Genomic DNA, 18,660 nt, shown 5'->3' on the forward strand with positions numbered 1-18,660 from the left:
ATGGGCGGTATATTGGAGCAAGACCTACCTTTTGATGACTGTGACATAGGACATACAAAGCACGAGATGGCTGTTGAACCACCTACGTCGGTCTCGAGGACGGCCAAAAAAATCAGCGTTATGGAAAAGAGTGAGTGATATAACAACATTGTATCGAACGAAACAAGACAAAAAAGGTATTGACAAGAGTGGGATTCGAACCCACGCTCTTTCGAACTAGTGTTTCGGAAGTTCCTAAAACTAGCGCCTTAGACCACTCGGCCATCTTGCCATTTGGTATATGTGATTGTTATATATTAAATGCAAACAATGCACATTGTTCTGCTAGTATAACTTCGACCAACACAATAGGCTGTTTGTGCGAAATCAATTATCACACTGTTGGTCCCATGGCTACTCAATCGACTGTAGTGCCTTTTGAGGATATTGCAATCGACCGAAAGGGTGCAGTTAGGCGGTTGAAGTCGGCGGCACCTGTGAATATAAATCATGAATACAGGTCAACGGGGCCTAATCGGTATTCGTCTGTGGACGATATAGCAGTATAAGGTAGCAACTTGGAACCACAGGAGATACCCCTTTACCATCAACGGCTATGATGTATAACCAACCAGTAACCACGGGACAAGAAACGTATCATCACCACGCCACCGTTCGTCGCCCCTTAATCAGTGGTCTGACTGGAATACCCGAGCTCCCGTGGTAGGGAATTCCCGCGGTAGGGAAACGCCGTGTAGGGAAACGCCGAAAAGTAGGTAGGTAAACCCCGTATATAAATGAAATCAAGAGTAACCTAAACCCATAGCCTATCCTGCAGGAGCTCTCATGTACCTAAACTCAATATTACCACCTGCAAGGAACGAAATTTGACTGATTCGTCCTATAAAGCAGCAGCACCATCCACCTTCTTGGGATGAACCAGCCCTAAACGCGACCAAGCACAACAACAATCGCCAGCATGGATGTCCTGCTTGATATTCTCGACACCTTCGTCTTCGACCGGGTCTACGCCTCAGTGCTTCCGAGCTATGAGATGTATCCGGGCAATGCGACCATGGAGACCCAATTCCTTTACAACCAGCACATCGGCCTTTACTATCCGCTGCAAGCGTCCCAGTATGTCAATGCGAGCCGGTGGAAGCGTGACCATCTCCCAAGACAGGCCCTATCATTATTCTTCACTATGTGGTATGTTGCTCTTAATTTTAAGCTTCATCAGATTTAGTGGCTAACTTAAATGGTTATGATGAAGGATTTTCGGTGTTGTCGTGTACCTCCTTGGCAGCACGATCCTATACCACACTGTATTCGACAAGTCTTTGATGAAGCATCCACGAATCCTGCACCAGCAGATCCGACAGGAGATCAAGCAGGGTCTATTTGCCATGCCTGTTATGTCCATCCTCACTGTTCCATTTTTCTTGCTGGAAATTCGTGGATGGTCAAAGCTATATGACTTCACAAGCCAGGAGCCCTTCCCTGGATATTCCTACCTTCAATACCCGCTTTTCATCTTCTTCACGGACACAGGAATCTATTGGATCCACAGATGGGAGCACCATCCTTCTGTTTACCGTTTCTTGCACAAGAAGCATCACAAGTGGATCGTGCCGACACCGTACGCCAGCTATGCGTTCAACCCTTTCGATGGCTGGGCTCAGAGTCTGCCCTACCACATCTTCCCACTGCTGTTCCCTCTGCAGAAGTGGGCTTACCTGGGGCTTTTTGTCTTTGTAACCTTGTGGACCCTCGCGATCCGTAAGTCCCCCCTCCCTTGCTGTTAAAAGCCACGACCACAGCTGACAACCTGATTAGACGATGCTGAATGCCTCTCACGTTCTGCCGTGATCAACGGACCCGAGTGTCACACGCTGCATCATCTGTACTTCAACTATAATTATGGGCAATTCACCACGTTCTGGGACCGATTGGGTGGCACATATCGCAAAGCCAAGGGCGACGAACTGAGGCATAAGAACGAGTAAGAGATATTATGTCGGAGAAGATGGTCCAGAGGAGCTGGAATCCAAACCATCGAGGCGTTTCCGGGATGTATGGGCTTGATTGTATGCTGTACATAGATGTATGATATGAGTACTGTAATTATTAATATGAACACCAATCACGGTGTTCCTTCTTCCGCCGCAACATTATGAATAAACTCATTCAGCTTGCCCAAGTCGTCAGTAGCTGCGGTGTCTAGGTAGCAAAGGCTCTTGTCCCGGCCAGCGGCTCGGTCGAGCGTAGCATTTAGAAGCCACCAAAGCTCTTCTGCATGTTTGGGATAGCCCAGACTTTGTGTCTTCTCTTTGTCGAAAATGCCACCAACTGAATCCCAAATCCGTTTCCAATTGTCCGCAGCGAGCTTGATAGCGTTTGGTGAGATCCATCCGAGTAAGCCGGTCCTTGCCTGAAATGCTAGGGAGTGCATCGCTGATCCCACATCTTATCAGCGAGGCTGTCATCTCAAGGGGCCAAACAGGCATTACACATACCGTACATCAACACTAGGGTGTGTTCTGCTGCAAGTGATCGGCTCCATGCTACCAACTCACCAATATCCGTGTCGAGTAGGCGGGTGATGAATTGTCTTAAGGTTGGAAGTGAGGTCCGTCCTCCGTTGTCCGAAGCCACAAGCTCGTTGAACGCAGCTGTACTTTCGGCCTCGAATAGTGCAGAGTTCCAGGGAAAGTCACAATCCATCTCGAAGATAGACAATGCAGGATGGTTGTTAAAACAGACCGTGAGAAATCCGTCCGCGAGGAAAGCCCAACAGGAAACTCTGAAGTTGCCTCAATAAATGTCTTTGACAGTGGCCTATATTATAGGTGCTTACCGTACAAGGACTTCCTCCGCTATGAGCTTCCTCCAAGTGAGCTCATCGCAGATCTGGGGAGCCATACTCCGTTTGTATTGGAAAATGCCCATTGATCGTATCGTGGAGATAACACACGGGTGTCTTATGATCCGAATGCGCCGTCTTGTTTGCAGACTCCCCTGTCCAAACTGAAGCATCTCGATTATCAGGGCTGCTTGAACAACTTCGAGTTCTGGAAACGACTGAGAAAGTTGGCTGATATGAATTGATGCTGCCGAAAGATTTGCCACGCGTCGAAAGATATACTCCTCGGCGACGTCAAGCAGCCCAGGTGGCACGACAGTTCCATCTTGAGAAGTCGCGTATGTTGCCCCGGCCAAAAAGATTGAGATGAGGAGAGAGTTTGACACATTTCCTGGGTCAAATGTTGGGAAGTGTACAATCGGGAGATGCCAGTGGAGGGATTGAAAGTAAGCAGAGATGAAAATTGAAAGATTGGAAGTTGTAAACAGCGGAATCAAGCCGGAGACATCAAGCGGTCTATTTAGGCCCTCACTATCAGGACCCATAGAGTTCGATGTTTCCACCAGCTCTACCATCAGGTCATTCAATTGTCTGGCTAGCCCCGAAGACAAGGCGCCTTCAGAGGTGAGATCCAACACGGGATACTGGCTTGCTATAAAAGACGGCTGAAAAAACATATCTGCAGCTGCAGAAGAGCTCATAAATGACTGCATGGCGCAGAAAGGGCTGAGTGCATCTTCGAGGTTTAGATGGAGGCCATCGAGGTTCCTTTTGGTGGAGCTTTTTGCTGTTTCTGCAATTGCAAGCTTGTCCTTCACCACAGCTGGATCAGTGAAGTGAGAGAGAAAGAAAAACGACCTCTTGCTTGCGAGTGATCTGTGCGAGGATACTGGTGAAGGTGGGACGGGCGTTAAGCAGAGAGTTTCTGTAGGTGAAGACGCCACACTTCCGAAAGAACACTGCCGACCCAGGGCTTTACAACGAGAACATGGTGAGTTCTTGTCGCAGGCTGTTTTGGAATAGGTACACTCATCACAGGAGCGTTTCTTCCGGCCAGGCTTAGACGCTGGCGGTGGGGGCTTGTTGTACTTCCTTGCACATATCTTACTATGTCGTCGCGCAACCTCCCTAAATCCCGTCAGACATAACCCATCGACGGGGAAGGGGCTCGGCAGGAATGAGAGCTCACTGCTTCTGAAAGGCCTTATTGCAAATGGGACATATTGAAGAGAGCGATTCAGTAGTATCTGGGCTTGTCAGCCTCCATGCTTCGGTGTTCCCCGGCTCTCCAGGCGGGAGAGGAGTGCGTACGCGTCGCCTCGTGCCGAAGCAGGTGGCTCTTTCTTTGGTAGGTCTTATCGCAATGAGAGCACTGGAACATGGTGTCAGTGCTACTGGAGGGAAAAGAGTTCTACATAGTCATCGATAAGATGATAGAAGATCATGAAGACCATTTTGCGAAAGGGAGACAAGATCGGATTAGATCCCGGTTGGGAAGGCAGCAGCCTTGTTTTGCTTAGTCATCCGCCTAAACTAACCAAATAACCATAGGCCAATTAAGCATTAAGTACACTGGGCAAAGTATAAAACTTCACTTCTCGGATTCAGCTTGTGGGGCTTAGGCTGAGAGAGCATGCTTTCTGGTCGAGCATATGCAAGCAAGCAACACCGTCATTTACCTCAGAATGGGTGAAGTCCTTCGAGGAGGAAGATGAATTTCATAAGCAGCAGTGCAACTCACTACAAGACCTTTCAAATGCCTAAGTATAATTACCGATACTGGGAAAAAGAGCAGAGGTTGATTAAGTCTGTTAAGCTTAGTGTGTACTGTATGTGTGTATGTCAAATATTGATACCACGCTTCACTAATCGAAGTGCGGGGAAGAAGAGAAAACACAACCACTTTCGCTCTTCAGTCCGACTGTGCCGGTCTAAAGCAAGCAAGCAAGCATCATCTTGATCTCAGTGGCCAGTTGCTGCAGCACGTCAGGGATGAAATGCAGGTGTTTCCACGTAGATCGTCTGCATTCCCCTCCCCGGCGGGGGATAAATCTGGAAAGCAGCTCTGCATTTACCCCAGTGAATTTCCCCTCTTTCCTGCCCCATGTTCTTTTTCTCCAGAATCCTCTGGAAGCTGCTCAGTATACTCAGTATGCAATCACTTTGCTTTCCCATCTGCCATCACTTGATCGCTTTGCTATTTGTCCTGATACCGGCGATTGCTGCTATTCAGAAAGATTATTCCCAATATGTGAATGCCCTGATGGGTTCGGAAGGACCCTATCCAGGCAAAGGCTATGGAGGAGGCGATATCTTCGTGGGAGGAGCGCGGCCTTTCGGCGTCGCAAAGGTAGGTATCGATACTACGGCTGCAAACTGGAGCCTGGCGGTCCTCAACGGGGGGTGGACACCAGATGGAAATGTCACGGCGATCAGTAGGTGGACATGACCACTCAATGAATACTCTCAATCGTTGACTAGCATTTCCCTACTTACCTAGCCATGATGCATGAGAGTGGTACTGGAGGCGCACCGAAATATGGAATCATTCCCCAGATGCCGCTCACAAATATTGCGCCTCCGGTGAATCTGCTCAACAATTTGACCTACGCCCAGCCTAGAGTAAGCTGCTTGAAAGAGAACAAACTCAACGGTATGGACTCATAAGCAATTCAGGTTGGCAATGATACAGCCAGCGTGGGCTACTTTGCAACAAGATTGCAGAACGGCGTTCAGGTCGAGCTCTCGGCCTCTCGTCATGCTGGAATCATCCAGTATAGCTTCCCTGAGGGCGAGAAGCATGTACTGGTCGATCTTTCCCATGTATGACACCTAGGTTACATATAGCTTCAAACTTCTGCATCGCTAACATTTGCCTAAGTATCTTCCTGGGTCACCCAATGACCCCAATGGCCAATTCTACGTTGCAGGCGAAATCCAATTGGAGGCTGAAGGACGAGCTTACTCTGGCTATGGGACGTATATCGGTGGCTGGAACAACGGTGAGTGCCAGCCTGCAACAGTACTCTCTCTGCAGAGAGTCTGATCGGGAGCCAGGTGCGCCGTTTACGGTTTACTTCTACGGAGAATTTTCTATAGCCCCAGAGACAGCTTGCACCTTCTCAGGGAAGAACACCGAGCCGATGGCGCGTTATCAGAGCTTCGCCAACGGTGGCATCAGTCAGCCTGTATACGGTAACTTGACTAACAAGAAAGCCACATCAGGACCCATGAATGATCGCATCGGGGCGCTCTTCAGTTGGAACACGACATCCGGCGCTCAAATTATTTCCAGGGTTGGTGTATCCTTCATTTCTGAAGAAAAGGCCCGTGCCTATATTGAAACAGAGATTCCATCCTGGGACTTGAATGACACGGTGCAATCAACTGTGGAAGAATGGAACCGAGATGTGTTCAGCAAGACTCTGGTTGCATTGGATGAAACAGCGAACATGACGCATGTGCGGCTGCTCTACAGTTCACTCTACTTTATGCACCTGATGCCGTCCGATCGGACCGGGGAGAATCCTCTCTGGCAGTCGAATGAGCCATTTTGGGACGACTTTTATACAATGTGTCAGTATGAGGAACATTCTTCCGATATCTATTACTAATGTATACAATCAGGGGATATTTTTCGCTGCACGATTAGTTTTTACCATATATACCAACCTGACTACTACGAGTCCATGATTCGAGGTCTGATCGATATATGGAGGTATGATCCCTAGATATGAGCAGCACGGAATGGCCAAGGAAGAGTGGCTCTAATATTTTCTCCCTCCTGAAGGCATCAAGGTTTCCTACCAGATGGACGCTCAGGAAACTGGAATGGATTAGTCCAAGGCGGCTCCAATGCCGATAATGTGTTGGCAGATGCATACATCAAGGGTCTTCGCGGGGCGATCAACTGGACTGACGGCTATGCCGCCATGAAGACCGATGCGGAGGTGATTCCATACAACACATGGGACCCCACAGACCCCTCGGCCAGCACCAAAGAGGGGCGCGGCGCCCTGGGTGATTGGCTCGAGCTTGGCTACGTCTCACAAGATCGTAACACAAGATGTATATCCAGGACCGTTGAGTACAGCCTAAATGATTTTGCGCTGAGCCAAGTCGCCTCGGGAGAGATGCCCAGTGACCAGGAAAAGTATTTGAATCGGTCCGCTGGATGGCAGAATATATGGAACCCGGATGTCTCTAGTCTGAACTTCACAGGATTTCTGGCACCTAGGTTCTCCAACGGCACGTTCAACAGTAGCACATATGATCCGCGGTACTGCGACAAGTGTGAGTGGCTGGACTATACATATGAAGCCGTGCCCTGGGGTGAGTGACATCCATGGTATAATAGAATGTCTACTCACGCACCTAATGTCTAGAATACTCTTTCGTCATTCCCCATGACATGGAGACTCTGGTTCATTTCATGGGAGGCGTGGACACATTCGAATCTCGACTTGATCTCATGGTAAGATTCCCCCGCCGCCCCGAGGACCCTGTCTAACTCAGCAGTTTGCGCCAAATATGTCCGTGCAAAGCCTCGGATCGAACGGAGCTGGGATCACGACAATTATCAACATAGGGTACGCATTCCCGTTTAGACCAACGACAAAACTAAGACTAATGACCGTGGTTAAGTAACGAGCCGGACTTCGCCACGCCTTACCTGTACAATTACATCAACAAGCAAGCAAAAAGCGTCCAAAGATCGAGGGGCCTCGGATACCAATAGTGAGTGACACGGACGGAGATATTACAAAGGAGTATGATTAACCGTTCATGTAGTTTCAACGATGCCCTCTACGGAGTCCCCGGCAACAGCGATGCAGGGGCCATGAATTCATGGCTTTTGTGGCAGATGCTGGGGATCTACCCGGTGGTCACCCAGCCAGTGTATCTGATTGCCTCGCCCTGGTTCCCGGATCTCAACATGACCGTCAACGGCAACCAGACGCTTCGGATTCTCGCGAAAGGCCTGGACCAGGGCTATTATGTGCAAAGCGTGAAAATCAACGGACAGGCCTGGACGAAGAATTGGTTCGAGCACGAGGATCTTATGGCGCGGGGGGGCACGATCGAGTTCGAGCTGGGGCCCAACATGACGGCTTGGGAGACCGGCAGTGTGCCCCCTTCCCCGGGACATAGGAGATTGTGAGTGAGAAAGTTTCCTCTGCATCGGCTACACAAGCCACATATCAGGTGTCTGTGTTGGTACTATTTTTGGAGCGCACCCGAGCCATGAGGGATATGTCATTTCGTGCACCATAGAAAAGAAAAGACATCAACCACAAGCATTGGCTAGTGGTTGATGGCGCGCCAGGTAAAGTGTTTTTGGTGCTAAGTGGGGTTCAGGATAGATTCCCGAAATGATAGTAAACCACTAGCCTCCAATTGCTTTAATGAGTTTGAACTCGAGATAGACAATCGATCTGATCTAGAACTGATACTGTGCTACGCATACATCGAGAGCGTAGCACACACACACGCGCGCGCACACACACACACACACACACACACACACACACACACACACACACACACACACACATTGTAGTCTAGCATCTCGACAACGCCGTCTTGAAGTCCACTTTTTTCACAGATGCGGGGAAACCACAAAAGAAAAGACGAGATTCAAGCCCCCCGTCTGCGCGATTTCATGCAGGTCAGTCCCCAAAAACAAGGCCCAACACATTACATAGGAGTTTCCTACGAAGTAGTCGGTAGTTGGACCAATAACGCGCAGCGAGGTATCCCGCGGTATCCCGCGGTATCCCCACCACACCCGACACGTGAAAAGTAAACTCATCCATGCGCGCAAGACACTTCGCAGTGCGCAATGCTTACAATTGATCCTATTGGCAGGCGATCGGAAGGATAAGCCATCCGCTCATCAAGATCAGAAAGCCAAGCTGAGGTTTGTGAGAGGCGGGGGGAGGGGGTTAACGGAAGTTTGTGTGAGAGGGTATCCAAAGCCAAAGACGTACGGTTGACGTCAATGGGAACACCAGCCCAGCCGCTGCGGGAACGTATGGACAAGATGAAGAGAAAAAGAAGAAGAAGAAGAAGAAGAAGAAGATGATGATGATGATGTTGACGATGATGATATATGGTTCCAAGCCTTCCCCTCCTGAATTTCCCTGTTAGTTAATTTTCTTTCGTTCCTGGAGGTTGTGCTTGTGTTGAGGGGACCATAAAGCAATTGACCTCGATATCAATTGTGCACGGTACAGCCAGTACAGTACATTGACACCAACCACCACACACCCATGGTAGGTCGAACCCTGCTGTTCCGTGGATCTTCTCGCGCGGGCGGGCCGAGTCCAGTCTTCCGTGAACGAACATGACCAGCAGAAAAATGACATCTGACTTTTCCTCCTTCCTCAGGCACCAATCCACCTTCTCCAGAATCGGAATGACTCCAATTGCCCCAATTCCATCTCCGGGGGTGGCATCGCGGGTATCGTCCTCGGTACGATGGCAGGCACCCTGCTGCTCCTTTGGCTCTGGAAGCTCTGTGCCATGAATCATGAGATGGAAAGCGAGCCCGACTATGGGGAGACCAATCTGCCTACCAACCGAGCGCGCCATCGCCACCGACATCGACGGAGCCCGTCATACTACTATGTGGAGAAGCCGAGGAGCTCGGTCAGGAGGCCAGCGAAAGTCTATCTTAATTGATGAAAAGTGGATGAGGAATGGAAGGAAGGAAGTAGGGGAAGCTGGGGGAGGGGGACGTTTAATGTGGTTCTCGGGGTTCGAACCACGATGTATGTACATGGTTATAACGTTTATGCTATAATAATACCCTGAATGAATCGAATTGATAAACTGTCCGACGCCTACTTATAAGATTCATGAGCATGAGCATGGTCAATTGATCTGCAAAGTTGTGGTGTTCTTGATTCTCTCAAGTGGGAACGGTTCCATCCTTTCCATTTATATCCTTCTTGGTCTTTATGCAACGCCTATCTGCCTGTCTGCCTATCTGGGCGAAAGTAGGGTGAATCGGCACTGGAAATTAGACGGTCCAGCGCCGAGCATGTTCGTGTCGAAGTCGCATCCAATATACGGTACTCATCCGTAGGCAGTGACATTAATAGATTAACCTGTCAATGATTGTCCATCGCAACAACTTAAACACTTTTATACAGAGTACTAGGCATGGATTGGCACGATTCCGGCTACACGACATCTCCATGTTTCGAATTTATCTGCAGTTGTGTTCCCTTGCCTTGGCTCTGGGAGACTCGCGCAAACCGTTGGCTGCGGAGAGTTGAAGGGGGGTGGGGGAATCAAATGTTTGTGCGGATGCAAAAACAATTTCAAACACCGTTGACAATTCTACCCTTGTTGCTCCCCCCTTTTCTCACCCCTCACGGCGTTACAATCCCGATATCTACTGGTACGTACGTAGAAGCACTGAGTTCGATTCGCCACAAACCTACTACTCTACATGACTTGCCACCGGCAAATCAGCAAATCCAAATCAACTGCCACGGCACCGACCCTCTTGTGCTGTGCTGAGGCCAAGAATGGATCCTTCCAGGGAGAGTGAAATTCCATGCCTTTAGCTGTGCTTGTTTGGTTGATTGTCCCTCGGGAACCGTGGAGTATATGTGCCTCAAAGTGGGTGGGTGGGTGGGACGCAAGGTCATTCGATGGGCAATTGCAGAGGGAGCTCGGCAGTGGCTGCAGGTACAGTGGCGGTGCCATTAGCTCTTTCTAGGTAGTAAGGAGCACTCATTGCTTCATCATGGGTACATAAGTATCATTCCTGGTTGATGATCCCTCAATTAACTCCTTTGCAGCTGCTGTACCGGTGCGCTTATCATTTCAATCAGTTGAACTCTTTCCTTTCCCAGCCAGCAGTTCTCAGTGCTCACACTGTGGACTCATCCCGGAGTTGCTGCTTGTGTTTGACAGTGAACCCCTTGTTCCCCTGAAGCAGAACCCTGATTGGTGTACGGATCTATCTTCGGCCTTACTCGACCCAATCATGTTGGTCCAGGGAACAATCCGAGCCCTTCAGTGGTCGTGGGGATGGCACTAAGCCCCATTAGGACTAAATCCAGGGCCAGGGACCACGCTAGCCAGCCGAACCAGGGTAGATTTGTGGCATACCAGACTGTTTCAGGACTAGTCTCCCTTCATGAGTCGGGTGGTTTCCTGTTTGGAGCAGCCCCTGAAATGATTAGGGCCAAAAACTAGTGACATCGACTGCAGACTCGCAGCTGTGATGAGAGACATGCGCCTTGTCCGTGTCTCCATTTCGGGTTTAAAAAAAGAATAACTCATAATTCTAACTATTATGATCGGACAAGAAAAGAGAGGAGGAGAGAGAGAGAAAAAAAAAGAGAAGGGTTAAAAAAAAACTAGTCATTGTGGTTGGGGTCAGCGAGTATCTAGTAAATTAAATGTCTCTTTCTCTTCCCCTCCCCTCCGTCCGTTCTTCCTCCGCATCAGTTCCATCCCTCTTTCCTCTCTCATCCCTTCTTGTGGGTGGTTTTCAATCTCCTCGTGCGACTCGATCGCACTGCCATTCTTTTGAGACTTGACTCTTCCTCTCTCTTCCTCTTCCCCACGCTTTCGGTCACACTCCTTACGGACCGTTAGAGAGAATCGATCTCAAACACTCACCCCCGGGTGCACTGCCAGGAAACGCCCCTTTATCGCACCTTATCTTGCCAGGAAGCAAGCGTGTGTGACCCGCAGTTGGCCTGACTCGCCTCTGCGCCCTTGAATACTATCATTGACAAAACGAGGGGAACATACTTCTCAGTATCTGAAGCGTGGTGATCCTAAAGGACGTATCCGTCCAATATGTCTTTCTTTAACCTCCTGGCTCTGATCGTGGCCCAGCTTTACTTAGTGGCTGCTCAGACCTCAACCACATGCAACCCCCTCAATGCCACATGCCCGTCGGATCCCGCCTTGGGCACGACTTTCTCGTGGCAATTCAACGAGACGCTTGATTCCAAGATCTGGGAGACCACCAACGGTCATATCGCCATCACCGACGCCGGCGCGAATTTCACCATCGCCAAGAAGCTGGACTCCCCCACTATCAAGTCGACCTTTTACATTTTCTTCGGTGTCGTTGAGTCCTGGGTCAAGATGGCCAAAGGTGGCGGTGTGATTAGCAGTATCGTGTTGGAGTCCGATGACCTGGACGAGATCGACTGGGAGTGGGTAGGCTACAACACCAGCTCAGTCCAGTCCAACTACTTTGGCAAGGGTAACGATACGTCATTTGACCGCGGAGGCTTCCATTATGTTCCCAACGCCGACACCGAGTTCCACAACTACACTACCTACTGGGATGCCGCGAAACTGGAGTGGTGGATTGACGGCACATTGGTGCGCACGCTAAAGTACGAGGATGCCTTGGACGGCAAGAACTATCCGCAAACCCCCTGCACACTCCGCTATGGTATCTGGCCCGGTGGCGACCCGAGCGAGCCCCTCGGAACAATCGAGTGGGCAGGAGGAGAGATCGACTATGATGCTGGTCCGTACAACATGGTCGTCCAGAAAGTGCGCGTGCAGGACTTCCACACCGGCAAAGAGTACGAATATACCAACCATACGGGCTCGTGGGAGAGCATCAAGGTCGTAACGTAAGTCCTCCTCGCCATTGAGATATTCAATGACGCACTACTAACTCTAAGCCTCCAGGGGTAATTCGACGGCTGCCGTGGAATTGAACAAGGAACCGGAGAAGACTCTGGCTCAGAAATGGGCCGAATTGCCCACCGGTGCCAAGATCGGTGTGTACGCTGGCTCTGCGGCGGTCGGAGCCATGCTCCTCGCCGCATTCATCCTGTTCTTCGTGCGCCAGCGCAAGAAGGGTCGTCTTGAACACGCGTTGGACGACGCCAAGTGGAACACGGAGCGGACAGAGATGGACTCTTTCCAACAAAACTGGAAACAGACTGAATGGAGAAGCAAATCTGGCTACAAACCGGTATCATAGCCACGGTCATCAATCACCTGAAACAGAGTACCCCTCTGCTCGATGACGAAAACGAAGGTTTACTTACACGCTCTGGTCGGAAAAGTCACCATCTCCCTCGGTTCCATATGCAAGGATCCTTGCGTCTCGCCTCCCCGATCGGCACGGTGTCCTCGGGACAAAACGGACCAGCCTCGCTCCTGCTTTGCTGGCCAAGGTTGTGCGTGAGCTGTTCTTGTTGTTTGAGCTCCTGGTGATCGTGCATCTATTCCTGCCACGAAGTTCTTCTCTCGACCTTGGTCGATCTCTTATTTCTTTTCATCCTGTACACTTTTGCGACGCTTCTCATTTCCTCAATCTCTGTTTCTATATCTTCCTCTCTGGATTGTCGAGACTCCAGGGCCAACAAACCTTTACTACTTCCTGTATATACGAGTCTATGTGCGTGTGGTCCTATAAGACCCTACTGTTTCCTTCTACTCTTTCTCCTAGACGGGCGTGCGGGAGTTCTGAATTGGGCCAGGCTGCTTTTATTGCGCCCCCATCCTTCCAGTTTGATAGACTTTAACAGATTTCCAGCTCCTGTTATCTCTTATCTATGTCCAGGTCTGAGCTGGAGGCTCCCCGGTCAGTTCCATGTATGTTTCTGAGTCTTACGGTACTCTGACGTTCCGATTCCCCTTCTGGCGAGCACCCGCTGTGTCGAGATCACCTAAGCAAAATGGTCTCACGGTGGGGGCTGCAGAGCCCCCTCCGCCGAGTTGAGCAAGTCCTTAGGGATTGATCACCGATACACGGATTTAGGTCTGGGCTATGTCCTGGCCTCGGACCACCTCAAACGGTATCTTAATGTTGGTTTGGCTTGCCTGTCATCTGGCTCAGTGGGATTACGGGCTGGACCGCTGAAGATGAAGCAGAGGTGCGACACTGGTGTGGTGGACGAGTGTGCCGGTTGGGGCCGAAGATAGATCGATAAGCCTTGTCTGATATGAACCATGGGCCCTGACTGGGTTTCAGACGGCCTGACGTCATGTGCTTCGTGCCTCGGTGTGTTCGGGCCTTGTCGGCGTATGCCACAAAAGAAATAGCGACAGCAAACAGATAAAGGTGGTTGGTTTGGTTTGCTCTGATCGAGAAAGAGACGGTCTCGCGATGGGTAAAAAACGATCCCGGTGCGACTCGAACGCACAACCTCTAGTACCGGAAACTAATGCGCTACCATTGCGCCACGAGACCAGCTGTTGAAGGTATATCATCTAACTTTGACACCATATTCAAACTTTACAGATAATCATGAGTAACTTCGTTTGATGCTTCTCTACTACTTCCTACAACACAGCGTCACTACAAATTGCCAACCTTATTATCACATTCTTGGCTGACTCCAAGTAAAATATATTCTTATTGCTGTTTTGCAAAAGGGCCCGTCCTATCTGCTTCATCTTCACAGCGGGAGTTGGGGACTTGGTTCTGATGCGGCAGAGTATATGTTCTCATCGCTCTCTTTTCACTTATATAACGGTACCAGAACGTCGCATACCGATATACCGGCCCCTACATAAGAATTGCATAGTAGCTCGGATCTGCGTGAGTCGACATACGTAGTCATGACATAGATCACACAGCCCGCCACAGGGCAGAACTTGAAGTCGCACTGATGGGTTTGTGATGGGGCAGGGTTCGTGTCAGACGAAACCCGGGGTTTACGTATCAGCTGGCCATAACCTCATCTATTCTTACACGGAGAATGGGGAGAACAAGCTTCATGAGTTTCGATCTAGTGTTCGACGCAATGGCCGACTTGGGATTATGGGTGGGGGAGAGAGAGAGGAAATCGGATTGTTACTGCGCATAACACCCAGTAGATCTTTTGTAGATAGGAGAGAGGCGCCTCGCCTCAGATACTACAGATACTATGGGCTCTATTTAAGGGAGTGGTATGCTCGGTGGATGAGCATCTTGCTACACATATACAGGAAGGCGAGAGGGAAGTTAAGAATGCTATAGTCGAGGAGGACGTCACTCCCTCCTACAAGCGAAAGTACCAATTTACAAAAATACACCAGACTCGAGACCAGCAAGTTGCATTCCAATGCAATAACCCCTAAATCAACATCATCACAACCCTAAGAAGCAAAGTGATACACCGTACACCGTAATCCGAGCTCCAAAACACTCCCTCAAAAAACACACATCTCCCTACCCAAGAAAACTCAGACCCAAAACGATTTACCCCCAAACTCCATCTCACCAACCCCTCCGCAATGCAGTATATCGTATATCTCCATGATAGAACTTCCCCTCCCTTACACCACCCCCCCTCATCCCCCTCCCCCCACAAGGTAATTTAATTAGTATCCAACTCACTCAACCACCCAAAAAGCTCGCTGCGGGCCTTCTCATCGACCGCACGCAACTCCGTCCAAAGATTCTGGATTTGGCCCCACATGCCCTGCATGATGTTGTCAGCGCGGAGGAGATCCTCCTGGCGCTCGCCGGCGGCCGCGTGCACCGCGGACCGCAGAGTGGCCAGCTCCGCGCGCTGGTGGGCGGCCTCGCGGCCGAGGCGGGCGACCTCGTCGCGCAGAAGCGTGTTCTCCTGCTGCAGGGTCTGGTGCGTCTGGATCAGAGCGTTGTTGCTCTGCAACAGGGCGGTGAGCTGGCTCGTGAGCTGCTGCTTGAAGATGCCGAACTGCAGGTTGTGGGCGCCTAGCTCGGCGCGGAGTTGGTCGATGGGGGTGTCTTCGTCGTTCTTTTGGGGGTGGGTTGGGGCGTGACGGCTTAGGTGCTGGCCCTGAGGGTAATGTCTCGGTGCGCGGGGAGGCTGGCTGGACATCTTGGTGGTGATGGTTGGGTTTGCTGGATATAATTTAGATGGTAATGATGGTTGTGGTAGTGATACTGGTGGGAAAGATGGTGGTGGTGAGAGGTCGAAGAAGGTAATGACAGAGAGAGTAGTCGATGTTCTGACTGGAGTGTGGGTGACTCAGGGCGTTGATTTCAATAATGATGTTGTGTGGCCTACGCGAGGTCATAAAGTTCGACACAATGCTGGTCCTACCGGATCAGATGATGCTGAAGTTATCAATGCCTTATATCCCATTGTGTCATGATGAGGGTACAGCTAATCTCAGTATGAACCCACCGCTGGAACTGCTGTGTAAGCACTGTTGTATGAAATTAGATGGGCAGTTGATATTGTAAAATGTGTCTTTCATAAGAAGTCATATTCGTCCTGTTTGTTCATGATGCCGCTAACTATATCTCTCGAGAAACTGGTAGCCTTGCCTCGTAGCCATATGTATCGCTGTTCATTGTCCGACATCATCTATCCTTCGAAAGGAGTCTCATAAGGAGCCTCAGCCTGTGGCGTGATTCTAGCGAGGTGTCGTCTCTGACCATCCGCCCAGTCGAACAGTGCGCTATGCGCGGCCACCCGGTTCTGTGGTAGTCAGTCTTGTTGATTTTGTATTCGGTTATACAGTGGTTCGGAAGCACTTACATCCCAAACAACTACAGTGCCAGGACGCCAGCGGACCCGTGTCTGGATATCTGCAGACAGCGCAATGTGGTCGTAGAGGAACTTCAGCAGGAACTCCGACTCCTCCTTCTTGTATCCGACAATGTAGCGAGTGACTGAAGCTTGGTTAGCCTCTCGTTTCTCCCTGTGATACGCATGGTATTCCAAAACTTACACTGTGGGTTGACGAACAGCGCTTTCTCTCCAGTAACCTAGACAGCATGTTAGAACAAATACATCCACAGATCTCATCCTTCCCGAGAATCAACTTACTGGATGAGTCCGGACGATGGGATGCTCAGATGTGATCGGGTCTCGTCGTGCAATACCGCCCTTGTTGAGGCTGTTGTTGACCTGCTCAATACCAGAGTGAACCGCCTTCAACCCGTGCAGCCTCTTTCGGAATTCGGGCGAGAGGCGTCGGTATGCCTGTGCCATATCCGCGAACAAAGTGTCTCCTCCAGTTGACGGCCCGTCCAGGAGATACAGGAAGGTGGTGCCTGGGGGCTGTTTCTCGAACGTTACATCGGAGTGCCAAGTGATAGAGTTGGTGTGTGTGGCCAGAAAGTCGGCACCACTTGTGTCATCAGCTCCGCGGTGAACGAGATGGATCTCCGGATAGCCCTTGGGGGCTCCAGATGTCTGATGGATGTGGTGTCGGCCAAAGTAGCCACCCCATTCGAGGGCCTTGTCGATAGGCAGATGCGCAAAGTCCTGGTCACGGAAGGCTTAATGAGGCTCGACATCAGCACAGGGCCTCGCAAAACGGCGATGACCAATAGTCACAACTCACCGACAACCTTTCTTTGGGCGACGAATCGAGCCAGTTGATCCTTGCCTTCCTTGGTCAGCTGGCTCAGCTGGACACCACGGACTTCACTGCCAATGGTGGGAGTGAGGTCATCCACTTGAGCTTTGTCCTTGGGCAAGAGATCAGCAAAGGAGAGGTCTGCATCCTTGCCGTGGTCGTAGTGCTCAAATGGTTGCAGAGGAGGGTATCTATGAAGGTCAGCGGGGGTCAAAAGGCGGCCACGAGATCAGGGCTGATGCCGAACCTTTCTGTCTCGTTGTCCCAGACAGGGAGGTAGTTTGGAAATGATGCGGGCGGCTGCTTCTCTGTCCCCTGAACTTCGTCGTCATGCTTATAGACCTCTGCATATCCGATCGAGTTCTCTTTGTTGAAGCCCGAATCGGTCTTCAGGTGGGACACCGGCTTTGCCCGGAGAGAAAGGGTCGGGGTCTCAGTAATAGATGGTGCCATGATATTGGTTTAGAATGGAGAATTCTAGGTTGAGTTTCTTCCTTCTCGAAAGGGACATTGATTTTGGAAAGAGTACCGTACGCTCTGGCATATATAATCACCATCATTCTTACGAAGACTCGATGCGCCGTCACGCAATTCCTGCGGGGTATGCATGGCCGAGTGACTTCCGGCAATTGCTGGTTCGCAAAGGGGGTACGAAGTACAAGGTTAGGTACAAGGTTTCGACGATAACGACATATAGGCATCGGTGCTCGTCTCGAGGAGGAATGGCGGACGTTGATCAGATAATGTGAGAGGCGGAGTCATGGCCTATTGTCGGTCTTCCTGTCGTATAATTAGTAAGTTAACCCTCGCCAGAGTTTGTACCTGTTCAATGTACCCAGTACCCCATACACAATGGCAGAACTTGGTTAACCTTGAACAGTGCCGGAGGATGAGACTGTGTTCCACAGGGTTGACGTTGGTTGAGGCAAACGTGGTTTAGTGCAGCATGGCGTGATAGCCATGGTCCCTGGCGCAACTTTCCCCCTCCAAAGCTCAAACAAGCTCACTTCCCCACCTGACCCGCATTCAGTATAGAGATCGTCCTCATCTTATGAGAGGAATTGAATTTCAAGCATTTCGTTTTGTTTGGTCAATGGTCAATGCATTGTTCGCGGTGCAATTGTAGATGAGAGAGGGTATCGAGGCAAGCACATCTTGCTGGGGTGCATCAATGCAGTTCACTCCAGAATCTGCATTGGTCTTGATTAGTGCGCGAAGAACTTTGCAGTATACTTGTACTATGTATACTCGCTCCCAATCAGCATTGAAGGGAATGTTGCCATATTGCTGACGAAACGTATCACCATCGACCAGTGCGATGGTGAAATCGTGGGATGGTAAGGCAAGAGGCGTGGAAGTACCGACTCGGTAAAGCGTAGCCAGTGAGCCACCGCCTGAGCGATCCCGGCCCATTAATGCCCCGCCGCGTCTTCGGCCGTTTCCCGCAGCGGAGATCGAACTAGACTTGAATCCTACTTGGTACTACTCCACGACTACTTCACACTAACAACTACCGGACTCTCTTCTTCCTC

At 50.3% G+C, this 18,660-nt stretch overlaps 7 protein-coding genes and 2 non-coding genes across 9 annotated transcripts; 3 read left to right on the plus strand and 6 right to left on the minus strand.

Annotated features, from left to right (window-relative positions):
* Positions 1–180: 180 nt before the first annotated feature.
* BO86DRAFT_t262 lies at positions 181–271 on the minus strand. The gene has a single exon. It is a non-coding gene; the product is annotated as a tRNA-Leu (tRNA).
* A 578-nt stretch (positions 272–849) lies between these two features.
* BO86DRAFT_458690 (sterol desaturase family protein) lies at positions 850–2,375 on the plus strand. Its single transcript, XM_025677310.1, has 3 exons — positions 850–1,188; positions 1,253–1,758; positions 1,816–2,375. The coding sequence occupies exons 1-3, from the start codon at positions 959–961 to the stop codon at positions 1,983–1,985; spliced, it is 906 nt and encodes a 301-aa protein (XP_025524105.1). The 5' UTR covers positions 850–958; the 3' UTR covers positions 1,986–2,375.
* On the minus strand, positions 1,954–4,223 carry BO86DRAFT_439222 (uncharacterized protein; the record flags this gene model as incomplete). Its single annotated transcript, XM_025676150.1, has 5 exons — positions 1,954–2,433; positions 2,496–2,782; positions 2,837–3,970; positions 4,032–4,089; positions 4,154–4,223. The coding sequence occupies 5 exons, from the start codon at positions 4,221–4,223 to the stop codon at positions 2,123–2,125; spliced, it is 1,860 nt and encodes a 619-aa protein (XP_025524106.1). The 3' UTR covers positions 1,954–2,122.
* Positions 4,224–4,994: 771 nt separating this feature from the next.
* On the plus strand, positions 4,995–8,003 carry BO86DRAFT_369267 (uncharacterized protein; the record flags this gene model as incomplete). The annotated part of the gene is made up of 11 exons (XM_025670235.1): positions 4,995–5,277; positions 5,343–5,464; positions 5,519–5,665; positions 5,724–5,844; positions 5,900–6,418; positions 6,470–6,560; positions 6,633–7,174; positions 7,228–7,316; positions 7,361–7,431; positions 7,487–7,579; positions 7,634–8,003. 11 exons carry the CDS (start codon positions 4,995–4,997, stop codon positions 8,001–8,003), a joined length of 2,448 nt encoding a protein of 815 aa, XP_025524107.1.
* Positions 8,004–8,668: 665 nt separating this feature from the next.
* BO86DRAFT_392033 (uncharacterized protein) lies at positions 8,669–9,623 on the minus strand (the record flags this gene model as incomplete). The annotated part of the gene is made up of 2 exons (XM_025672726.1): positions 9,233–9,623; positions 8,669–9,117 (listed from the first exon to the last, which is right to left on the minus strand). Coding segments are annotated over exons 1-2 (329 nt in total), but the record flags the coding sequence as incomplete, so codon positions are not given.
* A 1,783-nt stretch (positions 9,624–11,406) lies between these two features.
* BO86DRAFT_195862 (glycoside hydrolase family 16 protein) lies at positions 11,407–12,864 on the plus strand. The gene is made up of 2 exons (XM_025666713.1): positions 11,407–12,465; positions 12,524–12,864. The coding sequence occupies exons 1-2, from the start codon at positions 11,669–11,671 to the stop codon at positions 12,819–12,821; spliced, it is 1,095 nt and encodes a 364-aa protein (XP_025524109.1). The 5' UTR covers positions 11,407–11,668; the 3' UTR covers positions 12,822–12,864.
* Positions 12,865–13,964: 1,100 nt separating this feature from the next.
* BO86DRAFT_t261 lies at positions 13,965–14,036 on the minus strand. Its single transcript has one exon. It is a non-coding gene; the product is annotated as a tRNA-Arg (tRNA).
* A 686-nt stretch (positions 14,037–14,722) lies between these two features.
* On the minus strand, positions 14,723–15,784 carry BO86DRAFT_458692 (uncharacterized protein; the record flags this gene model as incomplete). The annotated part of the gene is made up of 2 exons (XM_025677311.1): positions 15,168–15,784; positions 14,723–14,829 (listed from the first exon to the last, which is right to left on the minus strand). Exons 1-2 carry the CDS (start codon positions 15,634–15,636, stop codon positions 14,723–14,725), a joined length of 576 nt encoding a protein of 191 aa, XP_025524110.1. The 5' UTR covers positions 15,637–15,784.
* Positions 15,785–16,128: 344 nt separating this feature from the next.
* On the minus strand, positions 16,129–17,581 carry BO86DRAFT_321386 (TauD/TfdA dioxygenase family protein; the record flags this gene model as incomplete). Its single annotated transcript, XM_025668341.1, has 6 exons — positions 16,129–16,242; positions 16,303–16,436; positions 16,496–16,532; positions 16,594–17,048; positions 17,114–17,319; positions 17,376–17,581. The coding sequence occupies 6 exons, from the start codon at positions 17,579–17,581 to the stop codon at positions 16,129–16,131; spliced, it is 1,152 nt and encodes a 383-aa protein (XP_025524111.1).
* Between the last annotated feature and the right edge of the window lie 1,079 nt (positions 17,582–18,660).

The sequence above is a fragment of the Aspergillus japonicus genome (assembly GCF_003184785.1).
Source record: "Aspergillus japonicus CBS 114.51 unplaced genomic scaffold BO86scaffold_61, whole genome shotgun sequence".
NCBI classification, from domain to species: Eukaryota; Fungi; Ascomycota; class Eurotiomycetes; order Eurotiales; family Aspergillaceae; genus Aspergillus; species Aspergillus japonicus.